Source organism: Mastomys coucha, unplaced genomic scaffold (genome assembly GCF_008632895.1).
Source record: "Mastomys coucha isolate ucsf_1 unplaced genomic scaffold, UCSF_Mcou_1 pScaffold23, whole genome shotgun sequence".
Taxonomy (NCBI): Eukaryota; Metazoa; Chordata; class Mammalia; order Rodentia; family Muridae; genus Mastomys; species Mastomys coucha.
This window is the reverse complement of record NW_022196906.1, coordinates 43,418,238-43,439,532: the sequence shown is the minus strand read 5'-3', so window position 1 is coordinate 43,439,532 and position 21,295 is coordinate 43,418,238. Positions and strand designations below refer to the sequence as shown.

The 21,295-nt window shown below is 46.3% G+C and overlaps 1 protein-coding gene across 2 annotated transcripts in view; it reads right to left on the bottom strand.

The window, feature by feature from the left end:
• Drd2 (dopamine receptor D2) overlaps positions 1-21,295 on the bottom strand; it is a 63,625-nt gene that overhangs the window by 3,563 nt on the left and 38,767 nt on the right. The window contains exons 2-6 of one of the 2 annotated variants that reach the window (XM_031345297.1): positions 8,841-9,156; positions 4,840-4,949; positions 3,761-3,897; positions 2,340-2,530; positions 1,330-1,416 (exon numbers count right to left, since the gene is read on the bottom strand). In XM_031345297.1, coding sequence (XP_031201157.1) covers positions 1,330-1,416; positions 2,340-2,530; positions 3,761-3,897; positions 4,840-4,949; positions 8,841-9,125 — 810 coding nt within the window. In that variant the 5' untranslated portion in view covers positions 9,126-9,156. The remainder of the gene's footprint in view (positions 1-1,329; positions 1,417-2,339; positions 2,531-3,760; positions 3,898-4,839; positions 4,950-8,840; positions 9,157-21,295) is intronic. The other variant, XM_031345298.1, reaches the window with a different exon arrangement.

Sequence of the window (21,295 nt, the reverse complement as noted above, 5' to 3'; positions counted from 1 at the left end):
ATCGCTGGGAGGCAGGGACCATCTGAACACAGCACTCAAACTCACCGCAGCAGTTACTCCTGGACCACTTCCCAGAGCAATCTATGAAGCCTCAATACCCTAGAAATGCCTGGATGCTAGCACACATCCACTTCTCTTTTTATAACTTGAGTGACACTTCCTGAGTGCTAAGGGCCAGATACCAATTCAGCTGCTAAGATAAACCCACAAATGATGTTCAGTGTTGCCTCACCTTCAAGAACTTAATTCTGACTACATAAAAATCATGTTCCCCATCCTCCCTTTCAGGCTGGAGTACAGGCCCTGCACCAGCATGGACATGTGGGCTGACTAGCTTGATCCAGATCCATGGGGCTGATCTTGAAGCTCCATATTTTTTTCCTTGATAAGGCTGACCTGGAAGCTCCAGCATGGATCCACACACGGCTTCCAAGCTCCTCTTTAGGTGTCCCTGTCCCAGACCTTTGTGATCTTAGATCAGCCTCTGAAATACAGTCTGTGTGCCCAGATGGTGAAAATGGGCTGCTGCCTTGAATATAACTTGAGACATATTTTAGTGCCTATATTACAAATAGCTCATTAGAGTCCTGTCCTTGGAATGCAGACAAATTGTAGGGACCCTGCCTATCTAAGAGACATATTGATGGACTTGATGTATCCCTACTTAACTGGGGGATGCGATGCCTGCTTCTTGAACTCTGGTGGTAACTACTACCATGAAGAGCTCAGGTATGCTGAGTCTGCCTTTACAGGTTCTACATTCAGTTGCTCTGCTCTGCCTCTACCCCACAGCTGGCCACCAGCTCCCAGTCTCAGAAGCTGTCTATTCAGAAGGTGATGCGTGCTAAAGGGAACAACAAGGGTATGAATTCAGAAGTCACATAGATCTTGGCTCCAGTATGCACTCTGTCACTAACTGTTTAGACTTGCATGAGCTACCTGTACTCTGAGCCTTGGCTTCCTCTGCTGTGAGCTGAAGACCAATAAGATTTACTTCCCAGGGTCACCTGAGGATTTGATGAGATAGCAGAAAGCATGGCAGGTGTTTGAGAATTGGAACTAGGCTGTATAGTCACTTTTACTAGGTTATATGGGTAGGTCTATCATTTCTCCCAACAAGCTTCAAGACATCTGTGCCCTGAAGAATTGAGGCATCTCACTCCCTACTCAGAAGTGTACAATGTGAATGTACTCTCAGCTGAGGCAAAGAATGGGTACCAGGAGACACTTCTCCCTTAAAATACCTGAGGTCCTAGGATCAGGGATGGTAGGCTCCATTGGTGGGGAGAGGCAGAAAGATGGCATTGTGTCCCTGACCTAAACACTTACCATTCTCCGCCTGTTCACTGGGAAACTCCCATTAGACTTCATGATAACGGTGCAGAGTTTCATGTCCTCAGGGTGGGTACAGTTGCCCTGTGGAGTGAGCCAGCACATGGGTCACACAAGACAGTGGAGAGCAGAGGTGGTAAGGGAATAGAAATCCAAGACAAGGGAGTCTATGGAGAACTCAGACTCTAATCAGGGGCTCAGCAACTAGAGTAGTGTGGGTCACAGAAGACAGTAGGGGCAAGGGGGAAGGCTGGTACACTGATGAGAAGAGGTAGGCAAGGTGAGAGGCAAGAGGACCTTGTTCTTTGTGGAGGACCTACTCAGGATCATGCTAGGCACATGTTCACATCCTTTCTCACATCAAATCTTCAGGAAAACCCTGTGAACTGCACATGACTCCCACTTAACAGATGAGGAAACCAAGGCTCACAGAAGCTAACCAACATACCCAAGAACACACATTTTTAAAAATGTGATAATACCAGGGTTTGGACTTGATGTATCTAATCTATCAGTTCTTGTTCTTTCCATACCCACATACTGCCTTCATTGCAGAATGTTGAGTGAAAGAGAGATTATATGATAAAGGAGCAGAGCAATGAAGTGGGGGAGGTGGAGGCAGGGGTGTACATGGAGTGAAGGGCAGAGCATAGCAGGTACAAAGAATGGTATAGAGAAGATGGAAGAAGGGAAAAGGAAACATGAAGTTCATAATAAGAAAGGTGCAACTACATGAGGAGGAAGAGAGAAACTAAGGATCAGATCAAGCAACGATTGCTTTATGAAACCACAAAGATCTTCACATGGTGAATCCTACTTAGCTCTCACCATGAACAGTTCTAAAGACTCTGTTACTCCACTGAGGTTTATACCCTCAACCAGCCCCAGGAAGCTATTCCAGTCTAGACTTCCACCCTGCCATAATGTTCCAGGCCCAACCCAAGAGTAGTATTAGTTCTTTTGATAATGCTTAGGTAGAGACCCTTGTTGGGGCAGAGGTTGAAGACCTTGAGTGGTGTCTTCAGGTTGGCTCTGAAAGCTCGGCTGCTGCGCTTGGTGTTGACCCGCTTCCGGCGCTTGCGGAGGACGATGTAGATTTTGATGTAGACCAGCAGGGTAACAATAAAGGGCACGTAGAATGAAACGATGGAGGAGTAGACCACAAAAGCAGGGTTGGCAATGATACACTCATTCTGGTCTAGGGGAATAGAGAAACTCATATGGGCAACATGTCATCAGGCCCACCAAGCCATAGCACCACCAGAAGATACTTATCTTCTTGTTGGGAACCAGAAGCAATCATATATATTATGTACTGAATGTTGCCTGGAAATGATGCAAATCAACACTCAGTTAAAAAAAAAATCAAGTTATAAAATCCCCAACTGTGAGCAAGAAGTAAAGCTGGGACTGACTGCTTCCAAGTTTCTCATTCCTCTTCTCTAATTAGTTGCTCATTAGTTTTGCCATTTCTACACACACAGGAAAGCAATGACTTGGAAGATATGACCCAAGAAAACATATTTTCAAAAAAGAAAGCCATTATTTTAGTTTTTCATGTATATGGGAGAAGGAGAGGCTCTGCTTCTCCATAGTTTTAGCAACAGAATAACTTCACTAACTTAACTTTCTTAACTAACTATTTAACTTACTTAACTAACTCACCTGTGTTCTAGTGTTTAATGTTCACCTACAGTCCCTTCCAGGTAGACCAGATGTCTGTGGATATTAAGTTCATTCTGAATTAATTCAAATATAATTAGCTTTCTTCACACTTCTGGGAATTCCTGTGGTATCTGTATTCTGAGTTATATACTTGCTGAACTTTTTGTAGCCTATGCTCTAGAGAAGTACTGTATAGCTCTTGTCTCTCTGCTGAGAAGCAGCTCCATACTATAAGTGCTCTGTTCTTTATCTGTCTGAGTTGCTCTTTAAACTGCCTCCTATAAGAAGGGGCTTGAGGTTGGCTTACCACCTACTTGTAGCTTTCTTGCTCCAGGCAGAATGGGACCTTGGATCAGCTGACCCACTAGGTTGCTACCTCATCCTCTAAGTACCATTATCAGATGTGAATGAAATAACCTCCTTTGTAAACATACATGAGCACATATGCACATGTGCACTTTGTAAAGCTGTCTGGATTGCACCAACACATTAAATGAAATTGAAAATGGCCATATCTTTTCTTCAGCCATTTTCTCTTCTCCTGGCCCAATCCCAATGTGCCTGGAGGCACTCTTTCTTCTCCTGCCCAATCTGAAACAACTCTAAGTTGGGCTGGATCTGGGTGATGCCTCCAGCCTCCTTGGAGTTAGGAATGGGCAACCACTGGGCTTCCACCCATATCTGTATGAAAGACTCAGCCATTTATTGTTCTAAACAAAACAGATATAGAGCCATCTGAGCCCCAGGCAAAGGCCAGACTTGCCTGTGTTGTTGAGTCCAAAGAGCAGTGGGCAGGAGATGGTGAAGGACAGGACCCAGACAATGGCGATCATGACAGTAACTCGGCGCTTGGAGCTGTAGCGTGTGTTATACAGCATGGGCATTGCCACAGCTGTGTACCTGAAAAGACAAGGATCCTAAGTCAGGATTACCAGCCATCAGACCCCTTATTCTACAACATGCACCATACATACTCTTTCTGCCTGGCAGTATGAAGCCTGCCTAAGACACTCATCCCTTCCCCCTGTCTACATATTCAAACACTTAATGAGCAGGGCTACTGTGCACTCCTAGACCATTCACTACTTATAATTTTCCCCACCTGATTATAGACTTTCTGATGGATCTTTGTACATTTGAAATCATCCTTACTATACTAGACTGCAGAAAGTGGAAGAATTTGTTGACAACTGGTAGTTTTGTCTCTCAGAGCAAGGTTTTAACACCATTTAGCAATAATTGAGATTGGTCTGATAACACTGGCATCATTAATCCTCCCTCACATTCCTTTACCAAACACTCTTTCCTCACTCAATAACATCTCACCCTCCAACCATCCTGTGAGAGGTAAGTGCAGGTCCTCTGGAAGCCTCACAACATCTTATGTATGTGAGTGAAAGGCTCTAAGAATACAGCTGAGTAAAATGGACATTGTTTGGGCCCCTTGACCAGGTGTCTGGACACAAATTTGTATCTTAACACTGTAGCTTAAGGGACATGTCTCATTTTCATGTCTAGAAAATGAACCATGGAGTTCATCTACAATTTTCCCATGTGCAGATAAATAGGGAGCAACAGGCTTTGGGCTCCAGTCAGAACCAACTCTTTCATATAAGGTACAATCTGGGTAGTCTGTGAAGAGTCTGACTATCTAGCCAAACACCACACACACACACACACACACACACACACACACACACACACACTCACACACACACACACACATCCAAACACATGGGGTCACGTACACACAGCCAGTCATTACAGAACCTGACCCTGAGAAGAGGTGAAGCACAGAGTAAGAAGGACCAGAATCATCTCACCCAACATGGCTGCCCTCACCTGTCGATGCTGATGGCACACAGGTTCAGGATGCTTGCTGTGCACATCATGACATCCAGAGTGACAAAGATGTCACAGTGAATCCTGCTGAATTTCCACTCACCCACCACCTGAAGTTAAAACAATGTCATGAGTGGAAAGCAGGGCTGTGGAGATTATTTACCCAGGACTCAATCCTACCAAGAGAGCCATGCCCATAACGTTGGGAAACAATCTCAGAGGACAGACCTAGTAGTTGTATCAGCCACTTTTCTCCTCTTTATAACAAAACACGTGACAAAAATCAATGTAATGACAGGATTATTTTGGCTCAAAGTTTTACGATACTGTCCAGGATGGTGGAAAGGCATCGTGGTCGGAGCTTCAGGCATCTGGTCACACTGAGTCATCAGTCCAGAAACAAAGAAAGATGGGTTCATCTTGAGTTGTTTGTTTGTTTTCTTTGTATTCAGCCTATGTCTTCAACAGCAAACCCCATGTTGAGAATGGCTCTTCCCACTTCAGGAAAACTGAATATTGGAAAGCCTCTCACAGACATGCCCAGAGGTTTGTCTCCTAAGTGGTTCTGGATCCTGTCAGGTTGACTTCCTATGATCCATCACAGAGATCTTACAGGTCACCAGCTGAGTAGCAGTGAGGAACAAGTAGTTCCTATGAGGACTTGGGGCCAGTACCCCTTGCTTCATGTAAATCTATTTTTGTGCCAAGAACTTTGTGTTAGAAGAAAGATGACTCACCTCACCTGAGTGCCTCAATTTTGAGCCTTAATCTTTAAACACCTGGGTGATGATCTTCGTAAGTGTTCCAAAATTCTGGTTTTGTCTACTTAGCATCTATTCATTACATAGACAACTAGACTTGCTACATGTTCTCATGCTCTGATTTTTAATGGGAGTGGTAAGAAGGCAACTTACAGATCTAGGGTGATGTTATCCCTCCCAGTGCTAGCTAACTATTTAAGTCTGGAATGCCCCAACCGTATAGGAAATCTTTAGATTCTACTCACAGGAGAGAGGAGTGAGAAACACCCACCCATGGACTGAAGCAGGGAAGCATACACTGTGGGCTCTAGCTCACAAGGGTCCCATACTAACTGTCATATTGTTCCTCACCAACACTACCCTCTCTTCCTATCTCAGAAACAAAACCTAATATTTCCAAAACCCAACAAGCTCCATGAGGGGCAGTACAGTTGCCTCTGCTAATCATAGCCAAAGCAAGTGTTTTCCTGTCTACGTCTTCTGGGGGTTCATGTCAGTCTGGTCCTGTACTGTGGAAGATGAAGACTGGATATCCAGCTGTAAAGTATGAACAAGGCTTCCAAGATACAGAATTTATTTTCAAGGTGCCCTGGACAGGGCACTAGGTCCATCTGGTTCACAGCTTTGAAGTCCTTCCTGGGACTGGTACCTGGAAGCTGCTTTCGTGTCCCTGAGGACCAGCTCTAAAATACCAAGGACCTCTTCCTCATCTTTCCTACCCTGCTTCTCTCCCACCTTGGAAAGTAGTTAGGAACAGCAACTCCTCCTTGCTACAAGCCTTCTCGATATTTCATGCTTGGATGCAGGGTCCCACTCTCCTGTGGAGCTCTATCCCTGCTGCCTCAAGCAGACTGCATTGTCTAAGCCTTCATCAGCTTTTTTCATCCATAGCACCAAAATTTCCCAGGCCTCAGGCCCAAGGAGAGAATAGGATACTGTTCAATCAGTGCTGAGTAAGTAACAGATGACTCAGAAATATCTTTGTACCTCTTCTACAAAATGCTCACAGTGACTCTCACTATGAAGGATGTGAGACCTGGAAGACCCCGGGAAGTCAGGAGCTCCTTCCCTGCACTCTCTCAGGAATCTCTCCCTTATCTATCCAAGTGGAAATAGGTGGAGCCAAGAAAGGCTTTCTCCACCTTGACTCTTGAAGCTTTCAGCTTCACCTCTGAAACAATGGCAGAAAATGATGAAAAAGAGATCTTCTTGAAGAACTGGGGGTCACAGAGATCCCACTGCGGTTGCTGTAGGGATGTATCCTTATCCTACAGTCTAATGAGGATGCGGAGGCTGGAGACTATCAGAACCCATGTCCATGACCCTGAACAGAACATGTTTCACTCTGGAATGTGGGTGCCTCTTTGTCTATACATGAAGAGGGAAAAGAAGGGGAGGAGGAAGTGGAATTCTCCCCTAAATCAAGGGATGCTGGATATCTGTCACTATTTCATCTTCATCAGTCTTGTCATACTGTATGAGCCATGGACCATTCTGAGTACTTTTCATATAGTGACTCGATGGATTTTCGAATACTCCCAAGGTAGGTACATTGCTATTTCTAACTTATAAGTTGAAAACCAAGGCACACAAAGTCATTTGTGATCCTATTTCCTCCATCACTGTTCTGTGATAGCTTGAGATGTAGGGCCCTTTTTTTGAAGAGACCATGAGCAGACCAAGCCTAAAAGCCAAGTGATTCTTCAAGGAGAGTTCTGAATATAGCTCAGGGGATGGACAGAGTTGAGGGCCCTCACAAACAAGAGGGTCGTGGAGGAACTGCTGTGGGGGCCCGTGGTGGTGAGTTTCAGTTGTCAATTTGATGGACCTTAGATTCACCTGGAAAGAGTCCGGCTGGGGATTGGGCAGGCCTGTGTCAGTGCCTGAGAGGATTATGATGGTGGTAGTTGTGTTTTGGTTTTAATTTGTTTTTTAATGGGTTAATTGAGGTAGGAAGACCTACAATGAATGTGGGTGGCTCTATTTCAAGGGCATGACCCTGGACTGTATAAGAGTAGAGATAGCAAGCTGAGCATGGAACACACACACACACATTTATTTCTATCTGCTTTTGATTATGGATGAGATGTGGCCAGCTGCTTCAAGTTCCTACCTTCACTTGTCCAAGTAATGATCTATAATTTGGGATTGTGAGCCAAGATAAACCATTTCTGCCCTAAATTGCTCTCTATCAGAGTTTTTTTTTTTAATCATAGCAACAGAAACAAAATGACAACAATTTTTAATAAGTAATCATTTTCCATTATACCCAGGCTTGAGACTGCCTTCTGCTCTGGACAAGCCACCCCAGGATCCTAGGCAGAGAAAGCAATAACACCTCACTTGCACCTCTAAAATTCCCCAGTGCCCCATCTCTACATACTAGACCTGGAGAGTGTCCCGAGGGAGAAGGGACCCATGCTGAGACTTCTCCATGAACAGCTTTTCCCTTTCCTGTGAGGTCAAGATGAACAGCTTCTGTTCAAAGCCTCTGATTCCTGTTCTAGAAACTAAGCAGAGGAGGGTCAGGTCTCTGAGTTTCTCAATCAATGTCTGCAATATATCTCCCACAAGGCCTTTAGCAAGGGGCTGCCTACCATCCTGCTTGAGATGGCAAGCAGGTCCTGTCTTGGAAGGCTGCATCATCCTCCCTGGGAAGGGGTTACAGCATGGGCTGCCCATTGTTGCCTCTACCAAGTTGTAGGCACTAGAATACACTGGAAAGGGGAAAGAAGGACAGCATAGAATAGCAGCCCCTGTTTCTGAAATGGGGAGAGAGCGACAGGAGTTTCAGGTCTTGGAGCACAGGCATTGTCCACTCCTTAGGGATTCTCACCATTTAGCCCCGCTTTTAGTAAAATCTACTGAAGCAGTTCCAGGGCAAGGCAGAATTCCAGCTTGGACTTTTTTGCAATGTGAATAGAGAAGACATATATTTTCTCTGACCAGCTGGCCCATCATTTGCCGGATGGTGACAGTGCCAGGTCTGCCCCTTGAGAGCTGCTGCGAGGGTCATATAGGAAGATTCTGTGTACAGAATACTTACCATGGGCCCTGTACTTAGGAAGCACATTGTAAAGCACACAGTTGTGATTATGATCACTGTCTGCTCCATAAAGAGAGAAACTCTGTCCACAGGAGAGGGAACGGCCAGTTGAGGGAACAGGCAGAAACTGCTTAGAGCTTAAGAATCTAGACTCCAGTCTAAGGTTCTTGAGAAAGGCTGGACCCAAGACCTACCTCCAGGTAGACGACCCAGGGCATAACCAGTGTGGCCACCAGAAGATCGGCCACAGCAAGGCTGACTATCAGGTAGTTGGTGGTGGTCTGCAAAGCCTTCTCTCGGGATACAGCCATGCACACCAGCACATTGCCAAAGACGATGATAAAGATGAGGAGGGTGAGCAGCATGGCATAGTAGTTGTAGTGGGGCCTGTCTGCCTTCCCTTCTGACTCATTGAAGGGACGGCTCCAGTTCTGTCTCTCCAGATCATCATCGTACCAGGACAGGTTCAGTGGATCCATTGGGGCAGTGGGGCCACTGAGTGGCACAGCTCTGGCCAGGAGAAATGAACACAGAGAGTGAGCAGGAGTGCTTTCAAGACATGCTTTCTCCCAAAGAGGGTTCCCTGCAGAAAACCCGAGAGCTAACAGAGTTGAGAATTCCCCAAACTGTGTTTTTTTGTTAATTCCTGTATCTAATGATCTAATAATGTTTGGGGCAAGCTTCTGCTCTTCTAGCAGGTGGTTTAATAAATGAAAACTATACATTTTTCAAGCATAATAACATAAATAAGCTTCAAAAGAGCTACTCATCAATTCTTTCATTTGCTCAACCCACACACATGCACAGTTAGTTAGGAGTTCCAGAGTCTTGTGGTAGAAACAGAAATGGGCATTCATTAATTCTTGATGCTTTGACATTTATTAATCATCATTCTACATATGGCTAAAAAAACAAAATCTATATGGTTTTGTATCTTATATTCTAGAAGAAATAATAGCTATTGTGCTCAGTATTACACATCTGTAATTCCAGTTGCACCAAATGCATGGGAATAGAAAATGCAAGGCTAGCCTAAGCTACTGAGTGAGCTCAAAGTCAGCCTGACAACTTAGTCAAACGCTGTCTCAAAAACCACACACACACACACACACAAAAAAAAAAACTAAAAAGAGAGGTTTTGGTATATTTCAATCGTATAGTATGTTTGCCTAGTATATAGAAGGCTCTGCGTCTAATCTTAGGTAACATAAAGAAAGAAAGAAAATGATAGTCAATTAATTATTCAATTAACCTTTTGGTAGTAAGGACTAGGAAATGGAATGGGGAGAGAGATACATATCCTAGTTTATGTAATCAAGTAAGACTTTCTGATGGAAGTGACATTCAACTGAGACTGGAGATATGTAGGGACGAGACATGTAGAGAGCTGGGGATTATGGGAAGGGTCCAGACAGGAAGCAGCAAGGCCTATAATAGAGATTTGAGAGAGCAGAATCCTAGAGGGTCTTGGCATGACTTGAATCAAAGCAGCTGTATAGGTTAGATCACAGGGGGTGAAAAGTTGTCATCTATTGAACCCCGCTACACATTCAGATCTGCCTTGCAGAATGATGAATTGGAGGATAGTATGTAGTGAGTACTTAGTGACTAGGAAAGGCCCACAGCAGAAGCAGGACATCTGAAGGAAGCCATTGCAGGAGTCTAAGCAAGAAATGATGAAGTTCCACAGAACACACCCTGTGGTTTTCTCAGCACTTGAGGATTGAACTAAGAGCTTGCTGCCTGTTAAGCTTTGCACTTCTGAGCCACTTCCCAGTTTCCTTTCTCTTTATATTTAGAGACAGTCTTACTAAGTCACTCAGGCTAGCCTTGAACTCACTCCAACCCAGAAAGGTCTTTGACTAGCATTTGTCCTGCCTTAGCCTTCTCGGTCACCAGAACAATAGGACTTTACTCCTAGGCCTGGTTCTATCCCAGATCTCTCTGTTTGTCTTCACCTTGCTCCTTCTCCTGATCTGACCAGTGATATCTGCCATGATCCTCAGCTCCCTGTGTCCTCTCCCATGATCCTCAGCTCCCTGTCTTCCCCCTTTTCCCCTCCCTAGCACCTGTTCTTACATCAGATCAGAGTCATGGTTCTGCAACATCTAGTGATCTAAGATGGTGGAACCATATACTTGTAACAGGCTTGAGAGTTTGCCAAATGATTTTAGATGCACTGTTTCAACCTCAAAACAACTGCCTGCAAGCTTTCAATATTACTCCACTTTATAAAGGAGGCAAGTACCTGAAAAACTCTAGTCTAAGCCTACACATGCTTCAAAAAAAGACTGACTCAGAATTCCCCGTTCCTGGAATTAGACTGGACTGTCTTCCACCCTCCTCCAGGCTCCCAATGCTCCACTCCAAGTTCTTTCCTGGAGTACTCCCATCTGTGTGTCTGCTTTCTCTCTCCAGCTTTCTCACAGCTGCAGCATGTGTAGTTCCTACTTCATGAGGAGCAAACACATAAAAAAGCACACAGTTTTGTTCTTTCTTGACTTCCTACTCTGTGGTCTGCAGGTAGTAAGTATTGAGCACATGTTGGCTGAATTGAATCAGAGACTCTGCTAATAGACCCAGGAAGAAAACCCCTGTGTCCCTGGTAATGTGCTGGCTAACATAGACGACTAGATTCACAAATTCCCAGAGGACTGATGCTCAAGTGCACCACAGATTTGCATGTCTGCTCCAGCAGTGGGCTGCACTGTGTGCCTCACATCTTTCTTACAGAATCCATATGTTAAAGCCCCAACTCTAGAATCTCCGAACGTGGTTGGAGATGAAACCTTTAAAAGGGAATTAACTTAAATGAGACCACTAAGGTAGGCCCCACTCCAAGCTGACTTGTGTCCCATAGGAAGAGGAACGTTGGACATCAAACGAGTTACCAGGGTTGCAGGGACAGAAGAAAGACCACATGGGGATGCTTCATGAAGGGCAAATGTTCCAAGATGAGGTTAAGCTTGTGCCTGGCCCTGGTTGCGGGGCATACACTCAAGGTGAGGTTGCAGCTAGACTAGAGGACTCTGTTTCCCAGGTCACCTGCTATAGCCCACTGCTGTAAGACTAACCACATGGCCGAGGTTCTGACAGAGTGGAACGTAAGCTTCAATGTTAGGTTTCTGCAACAGCAAGAAAGCAGACGAGTACCATTAAATTTGAGCACAGACCTGGATGCTTTCAGTTACAAAAGCATGCTGACTCTATTAGACATTGAAATGGGAGGAGGCCACTGCATCTTAGGGTGGGTAAGGCAGAGCATCCCTCTGGTACCTTCAGAAACCCTGAGAAACCCTGACAGGATCAGGTTCCTGTACTCATCCATCATCTTCCTGTTTGTTTCCCTTCAACTTTTGGATTGTGCAGATTGTTCAACCCCTAAATTATCAAAAAACATGAGGATCCTCCTCCAACCCATGTCCTTGCCAGGGATTATCCATAAGGACAATGGAAAGTTGGGGATCCTCCAGGTATCCTGGGCTAGTTTTAACTGCAAAGAAGGCAGATGAAGTCAGTGCCTCCTTCCAGAATTGTATGCAGGACATGAGAAACCACACAGCAGCCAGGACCCTGGATTGGCCAAGAAAGAGCAAAAATTTTGTTCTTTTTTTTCTTCTTCTTTCTCTGAGCATTTTCTAATTTGCTCAGAGTAAATTATTCTCCTGGTTCTCAGAATTTTCAAATAAATATGATCACATGTCAGAACAAAGGTTTTTTTTTTTTTGTTGGAGTTTTAAAAATACAAAAGAATTGCTCACCAACCTCCATTTCCCCATAGGTAGCTCCTCCCTCCTGCAAAAATACAAAAACTCCCAAATCACAGTTCCTAGTCCAAGATCACTTAGTGACCACCAGCACATGCAGACATGGTCATGGCCAAATCTCAGCCTCACAGATGTAGCCACTGGACTGTGTCCCCTGAGAAATGGTTGCACGATCTAACCCTGAGATGCTAGGCTCAATCAAGCCGTGTCTGAGTCAGTCTCTCTAAAGTACCTTATATCTCCCTGAGCATCAAAAGGTGCTAACAATTGCCACCCACCCACCTCACCAGTAGAAAAGGACCCGTGACTACTGTGGGACCTCTGAACTTTCTTCTCAGCTGATCCTGTGGCAGATGGGATCCTAGGGAGACCTTTTATGGAGGTGGCCTACAGGCCTGGAGCTACTGAAGCAACAGGGACAGAAACCATCTGCCCCTCATCTGTTCCCAGTATTCACTGTTTCTGCCCTTGCCTAGAAAGGCCAAGGTCAGCTAAGAGGTCTTCCAGAACCATCTATTTTGATGCTCAGAACCTATCCCGGTCAAGTTCCCTCATGCACTCAACCTGGCTCCCGCCTATGTTAACAATGGCCCTCTTCAGAAGCTTGGGACAGATGTCTGGAAGGAGCGGAGGTAGGTGGAAATAGCAAGCCAAAAATAATGGAGCTAGGGCATCCAACCTCAGCAGCTTCTGCCATTTGCCCCATGGGCCTCACAAAGCCTACTTCCTATGTGTTCCTGAACTTGGAAATAAGCCAGCTTTCCCATGGAGAAGCTGAGAGACAAGTTGGTGCTGAGCTGAGTCCCCAGGCAACCTAGATGGACACCCTGCTGAGACCACCCACCACTGAGCCAAAGACTGGGAGCACACAGAGCATGGGGACAAGGAGGGGAGCAGAGGGTCCTCCACTTCTCCCAGGCACACATCAGACACAGGCAGGCTCCCAGCTTGACAACAGGCAGGGCTCCTCACTAGCAGGTGGGGGGAAAAAAAGGTTGCTTTGAGGTGCCACGATTGAAGGATGACTCCCAAATAAGGTGTTTTCTCAGGGAAAGAACTTGAAGTGAGGGTGATGAAGGGTTGTCAAAGGAAAGCTGGTTGGTCCAGGAAGGGGATGATGTCCTTTCATGGCTGACTCCTGCCTCTGCACCTTCTTTCTGTTCCATGGAGCACAGAGCTGGTAGGTGGGGGAAGAGCAACTTCAGCATTTGTGAACCCAGGCCTCCTGTTTCCTGTGCTCTCCTCAGCTTCTCTTGCGTTGCCTCCTCTGAAGTTTGGCACTTGAAGGAATCTAATTGTCTAATTAAAATTTAACAATCCCTTATCAGGCTCGATGGCGGGTGAGACACTGCTGTCTTAAACACATCAATTTTTTTTCTTCTTCTTTTCTAAGACTTTAAGCATTTCAATGAAAAAAGTAAAGGGGGGGAGCATTTCTCATTTACATGTCAAAAGCAGCTTGGTGGAGTGATTTGCTGGAGATAGGGAGTGAGTAGGTAGGGTGCTCCTCTCCAGGGCTCCTGGCAACCCAAGCCAACACCTCCCTCCTCTAGGTGGAGGGCCAGGCTGTGGTTCAAAGATGGCTTTTTCTCTAGAACCTACAGACTCTCCAGGAAGGCAGCGTGGGACAAGGATCAGGAAGGGAGGAGGCTTTCCCATCAAGTGACATGGTCTTGACCTGGTGGTAGCTTCAGCCTGGGTGAGAGGTGGACAGATCTCACACTAAGAGTCCTAAATAGAGCATCTTCCAGGGGTCTACTACCAGGCATGCACCCCAAAGGTACCCACCACTGAGATCCCCTAGATCTAGACTCCAAGAGCCTGGAATGATGGCTGAAGACATTAGCATTATCTGAATGGCAGGGTTTCTTACATCCTAGGCTGAGAGTCTAGGGTGTCTGTGGAAAGGACAAAGAAAGGTGAAACAATGTTAGAATTGTGCAGAACCATGGCAAGGGTTGGTGGTGGGCATGGGGTATGGTGTATGCTGTCATCTCCAGGTTGACCCCCGTCCTCACCCCTGAGCATCTTTCTCAACACCCAAGCCTGGGTACCTTGAGAAACTGGGTCCTTCTCAGGTGTCAGCAAGTCACATATGAGTGAAGAATTTGGGAGGAAAGATGCTCTGTGGTTTGGACCTTAGATGTCCCCCAAGGCTGTCCCCCATGTGCTGATGAGTGCCTCACTCCCCAGGTTGGCATTGCTGGGAGGTGGTGGCAATGTTAGAAGGCAGAGCATGTGGGAGGTCTCCAAGCACTGGGCAAGCCCTCAGAAACTCTGGCTCATCCTCTTCCTCTCTCAGCTTCCCACCTACTGTGAGGAGAGCACAGGGACCTCCACCACAGGTTCCTGACCTGATATGCCATCTCTATACAGGAACTCAGACAGCAGAACCAAAGGACTGCCATTGTTCTCTCTAAACAAACACTTCCATCTAAGCTGATTACCTCTTTCATTTGTGACAGCCACAGGAAGTTAGTGTTACTCTTGGGCTCCAAACTAGCCCCCTCCACAACCTCCCCATCACTTCAGAGTAACAGGTCTATAGTATTTAGACACCTAGTCTAGCAGAGGCCTTCCCTCCTATGACCTGGCCCACCATTTTGGGGTGAGTGAGATTTCTGTAGAGGAAGTGGAAGAGACTACACACTGACAGCCTCCTTTGGTTATGTCCCCCAACTTCTGATGCCCCCCACTTCTGGCATAGGTCATTCAATCTCACGTTTTAGAGCACAGCAGGAAATCCCATTCCTTGCTGCTGAGGCCTCCTTTAAAAGTGTGGGAAAGCCAAGAAGAATGGCTAGCCTTCTCACCTTCTGGTTGTGTCTGCTCTACCTTCCTGGAGCCAGATGCTCAGCATCATTTCAAGGGCCTTCAGTGACCCAGCCTGAGGGTAGTAGCCATCAACTTGAAGCCTCCCTGACCCTGCTTGCTGGAATTCAACTTTACCTGACAGCCTCCAGCCTTGCCTTCTCATGGGGCAGTGGGGGGGGGGAGGGCGGGAGAAGCTTTCGACGGACCCTCCCCCAATCTCCTGTCCAAATCTACAAACCTCCAGCACAGGGAAGCCACTTACTCCATCCTTGGGTTTCAGTGTCCCTTCCTCTGTAAGCCCAGCCCAGACCTGGGCTCAGGATCCTAACACATTCAAAGTCCAGCCTCCCCTACCCCTGGGGACTGTCTTCCCAGTCCTTCTCCAGGGAAGCTAGCCTAATGCTTTTATCACAGTGCATTGCTTCCAGCAGCTGCAGATTCAAGGAGGTCGTTATTCGCCTAATGGTCTGGTATCCATGCATGTTATCAAATTGGAGCAACTTGCTATGAAGATGACTTCTACCTTGTCTGCTCTGGGTCCTTATCTCCCCACACAGAGCCTGGCAACATAGGTACCTCATAAATGAAGAGATATCTGTGGAGTAAGTCGTTCATGCAAGGGTAAGTCCAGTAGGCACTGGGCTCTGGGGATTACCCACCTTATAACAGTTATGCCCCTTGGATCCTTCTCCTTGGGGACTACACTCCTGAGAACTTGCCTGCCTCTGGGCCCCAGTGACAGAGACCTAGCTGTCAGAGTCCTTCTAGGGTACCTCTGAAGTATACACTGTAGCACCCAGAGTTGTAGTAATAGGAATGGAGGGTGCAGATAGGAAAGAGGTGGAGCCGAATCCCAGATTACTTGCATCGTGTGGAAAGGGAGCCCATAGCTGGACTCTGGGCTACTGAAGGCCAGGGTACCCAGGGTCTTCTAGCCTCTTCATTAGTGCCCCACTAAAGAAGTAAAGTTATCCCCAGAGCTATCACCTCAGAATGGTGCCAAGTAGGATGCTAAAGCATCACAGAGATGAACCAAGAGCCAGCTTATCTGTGGATCATGGAGAGGAGTTTGGGGTCAGCACCCACAGTTCCTTGCTCAGCCACAGAGGGACCCCCGACTGAGAATCTTCTGGAAGAGTAGGGAGCAGAATGTGTCTGATTGTGAGGGCCATTTCTGTCCCCCAGCTGTAAGTGGCTGGCATGTCATCTCTGGGACTTTCATCCCAGGCATACCTCCCTGTGTGTGTCCTTCTCAAGGTGACCAGGTGTCACAGGGGCATCCCGGTGACCCTGGCACTATGGCTGGTTCCCCAGGAGATCCAGGCAGCCATGGACTGATGTCAGAGTATTGTCATCTGCCGTGGTTGCAGGCCTTTGAGGTCTGCATCTGAGTTAGGCAGCATCTGGAAACTCAGTAACTGGAAGCAGGCATGTGTGGCTCCCAGTCTCATCCCTGTGGATTTTGATGGCTCCATATATATAAAAAAAAGAAAGTCTCCGCACAAACTGTCAAAGTGTCACACATTAATTAACTGTTAGCTGAGTGATTCAGTGTGGGGAGGGGCGGGGAGAAAAGCTTCAGTTGGTGCTAAGCGAGGTACCATTGGCATGCGCCCGCCTTTTGATTAAAAATCTTCCCAGTGTGAGGGAAGGGGCAAATCTCCAGGGCAGCTCACGTGAATTGACAGGTGGGATGCAGGCGGAGGGGGTGGGGCCCAGATCCCCCTCTTTGAGAAAGGGAACACAGAGAGGAGGGTGATGCCTCTGGAAACTGTTCTGATCTAAATCAGAAAGAATCCCACAGACTGGCTGTTCTTTCTGCCTCTCTTTGTCTCTTTCTCTGTGTCTCTCCTTCTCTCCCTCCTCCCTTCCCCCTTCCTCTCTCCCTTCTCCCCTCCCCATTTCTTTATCTGTCTTCCCCCACCCCACCAAGAAAAGACCTGGGAAGGTGAGTTTGTTTTTTTCCCATGGGAGCTGGGCTAGTCACCTGAGCTCAAGATGCAGACAGGACCAACCTCCCTTCTTGAAAGGGCGGGAGCTGAGTCTTGGACAGGCCTCCTTGACCTTTACTTTAATTTCAGGACAGAATTAAGAATACATGCTCTTGAAAGTCAAGAGGGAAACAAATCCTGAACCTTATTGCTCTTGAAAGAGGGAAAACAATCCTGGCTATTTGTCAAAAAAATTGTTCTGCTTTATGAAAAAATAGTCCTGTTCTTAAAAAAAAAAAAAAGACACAGACTGCATAGCCCGGATCCAGTGGTTTCAGTGGAAATAAGGATTGCTTGCTGTCTTGCTGCTGCTTGGAACACTCAGGAAGCAGTTCTCCCCAACCTCTCATCCCTAGGATGCAGCAAGGGATGAGGCCGAGGACCATTTCTGTCCCAGGAACAGGAGAAAGAACCCCTCCTGCAGTAGAGTGGATAGGCCAAGCAAGACTGAACTTTATGACTCCCAAATAAATAGCAACTTAGTTTCAAGACCTCAAAGAGCAATCAACAGTAAGCTTCAGCAAAGGACTACAAAATCCAGATAGCAGAACATGCTACAGGGCAAAAGAGAAAAAGATAAAGTCCAAGGAAACAAGCAAACAAACGAAGATAAAGAAGCATCTAGACTAGAAGCCACTCCAGTGCCCCATTAGCCAGTTACAATGAGAGCACACTTGGGTTCTGATCCATTAGCCCATTACAATGTGTGAACATACTTGGGTTCTGATTCAAAGAAACCAGCTCTTCAAAGTCCATGACATTTCTGAGACAATTGAGTATCTTGGCAGGAGATTTTTGATATTAGGATCATGAGTAATATTTTTTAGGTGCAACAAGGGTGTTCTGGTTGGATGTTCTTCCTTTTAGAAGCAAGGTCCCAAATAGCCTACACTGGTTTCAAGGTCACCGTATAACTAAGGATGACCTTGAACTCCTGACCTTTCTGCCTCCGACTCCCACTTACTGAGACAGCAGGTGTGTTCCACTATGCTCGGCTACACTCAGGTTAACCTTTGAAGAGCCCTTACTTTCTGGAGACAGAATGAAATGTTTACAGATGAAGTTACATGCTGTCTGAGATTTATTTGAAAATGCTATGAAAGTGGAAGTGTTATGTAAATAAAAGTGGCCATCGCTGTGGTTGAAAGTAGGTGATGTATACATTGAATTCCTGCTGCTGCTCTTCCTGCTGCTGTGTGTGTTTGGAATTTTCTCTAACAAAATGGTTTGCCTAGTCACCTCTTTATAATGTCCTTAGCACACATACCCCCAACACTACAAATGATGGGTATACACCAGAACTCTAGCTCTCTGTTCAATCAATCCCTCATTATAAATGCTGGCTTCCTTTTCTGCCAAGCTGGCTGATTGGTTTTTCTGTTGGCCGTGTCCAGTATAGACCGAGCCTGTGGGACTCAAGGACTGGCAAAAGGAAGGCTGGTATGCACAATCTGCAATCTGAGATGCCACCGTGCCGCCGCAAAAGCACAGCGCTCAGATTAGTGGATCGTGTCCTCTTTTCATAGGGGACAGCAGCTCAGCTGGTCAGAGCAGTAGACAGAATGTAATTCCCATTTTAAATGCAAATCAACAATTCCTGAGCGAGCTCCTCTGCATGCCAGGGATCATAGGAGAGGCTGTGCATTCCATTGGCTTTGTGCTTCAGCCTCATAATATTAGATTATCCCATGGTACCAGTGAAGATGCAGGCCCACAGAGGGTGAGAAGCTCGGTCAAGGTCACCGCAGTACACTGGGTTATTGTGAGGACTAGTTTTATGTCAGCTTGACACAGGCTAGAGTCCTTTGAGAGGAAGGAACCTCCGTTGAGAAAATGCTCCACCCGCCCCCATATTGACCTGTGGGTTAGCCTGTGGCGCATTTTCTTGACTGATGATTGATGGAGGAGGGCCCAGTCCTCTGTGGGTGGTGCCACTCCTGGGCAAGCAATCATGGTCCTATAAGAAAGCAAACTGAGCAGTCACAAAGAGCAACGCTGTCCGCAGAGTTATTCCATGTCCTCTGCATCAGTTCCTGCCTTGAGTTCTACCCCAACTTCCCCAGATGATGGGCTACATGCTGTAGGACAAAATAAAGGCCATATCACATCAAAGCATTAGAAGACTCAACTAAGACAAAAAGTGGTACCAGGAGTGGGTTATTGCTGTGACAGTTATCAGTGCAGCTTCACCTGAATCCAGATTCCTAGTCATATCAGACATGGACTCTGAATGAAGCAGGGGGGAAGGTTTTCCAGGTCTCAGGTCTGAGAGCCAACTCTAGATCCCACCAGCAAGGTGACCACAAGAAGCAAGGTGAAACCCTGACAGTTTTGTAGACTGGAGGGTTAAGACTGAGGCCATATCTGGGTTTCTGTATATTTTCCAAATATACAACATTCTCAGAGTACCTGAGGTACCAAGATGATCTGATAAGTGAGCTCTGGGGAGTACTGAGCCCGGGGGTTTCTGGGTAGAACTAATAGATTCTAAAACGTAGGTGACTCTCATTCTTCCTTGGCTCCAGAACAGACTCAGGCCTAGTCAGCCTGACTTCCCCCCATCCATCAAGGCTTTCTGTGAGTCCTTCCCTAGGCTGTGGCCCCTCTCCATCCCAGCAGGACTATGGGTATGGACCGCTTGTTCTCTTGAGCTGTGAGATCCTTACTTAGAGGAAATCAAGATAAACAATTTGCCCAAGGAAACATGGAGGCAGTGACTCTGTCCCAACTGCAGACTGGAGCCATGCCCAGGGCTTCCTCATTTCAATCTCTCCAGTCTTTCAAACTTTTCTAGAGAGTGAGACCTACAACACAGTGCAGCAGACAGGAGTTGATGTCTCCTGTGTTTATTTTCACCACAGAGACACACCTGATCCCAGTCTCAGCTTGAACACTTCACGAATTGTATGCCTCAGGTTTTTGTATTGCTATTTGGATTTTTGCTGTGTTGAGACAGAATCTTACTCTGTAACTCTGGATGCACTGGAACTCACCCTGTAGACCAGGCTGGCCTTGAACTTAGAGACCATCTTCCTCTGCCTCCCAAGTACTGGAATTAAAGGCTTGCATCACTGTTCCTGGCTTTGTGCCTCAGTTTTCTTCTCTGGAAAATTGGGCAATAATGCCTCCCTCACTGGAATTGTTCTGAAATGAACTTAGGACATGTAACGCCATTGGCAATAATCCAGTAGCTGGCAGCTAATGTCATAAAGAGGAATATGACAACTGACAGCGAGATAGATGATCCTGAGCTGTGTGAGGATCTCAGAGAGAAACAAACAAACAACAAGGCCCCTCATACTGAGATAATGGGCTGTGAGAGAACCCTGTGACTTCTCCATAGCTCTCAATCCTCTTCATTCTACAGACTTCCGCTATAAGGCTACGAAATTCCCACCAGAAGCTATGAGCTAAATGCCTGAGATGCTGGGGCACTTCATGGTTACTCCTACGGACTTCTGGATGTGAACCTTGCAGTTTGCAGCAACCTTGACCCTTCCTTCTGAATTTCACGGAATTAAGTCATACCTGGCCTGTAGCCTTTCTGGTAAACTGGAAGGACATAGAGAGATGAGACACCTTCTTTCCCTGAAGGCAGAGGTGGCCACGCAGAGAGCTCAATAAGGACCATTAGACTCCGTGATCTATAACGGCATCATCAACCATGAATTAGTTTATCCAACTGGAGATGTCTGATATGCAGCCATTTAAGTGGGTTCCCCTGATGAGCCATGTCCCCAATTCTCATTTAAATAATTAATACTCAATAAGAATTTGATAATGAGTGCTCTTGTTTCTAATTTCAGAGAGCAGGAGAGGAATGAAATAAAATGATACATTCCAAAGTAACTTGCAAACTTGAAAGTCTTACAGAAAAAGTAGTGTTGTCTTGGCATGCTGGTTCAGGCCTTCCTTTGAATATGTCCAAATTGATGACACCTATTGTCACTAGGTGAGAGGGGAACCAGGGATGAAGCGCAGGTGATAGAGTCCTTGTTTAGCATCACAAAGCCCATAATACAAACCCTGCATTTGGGAGGTAGAAGCAAGATGATCAAAAGTTCAGGTTTTCAGGCT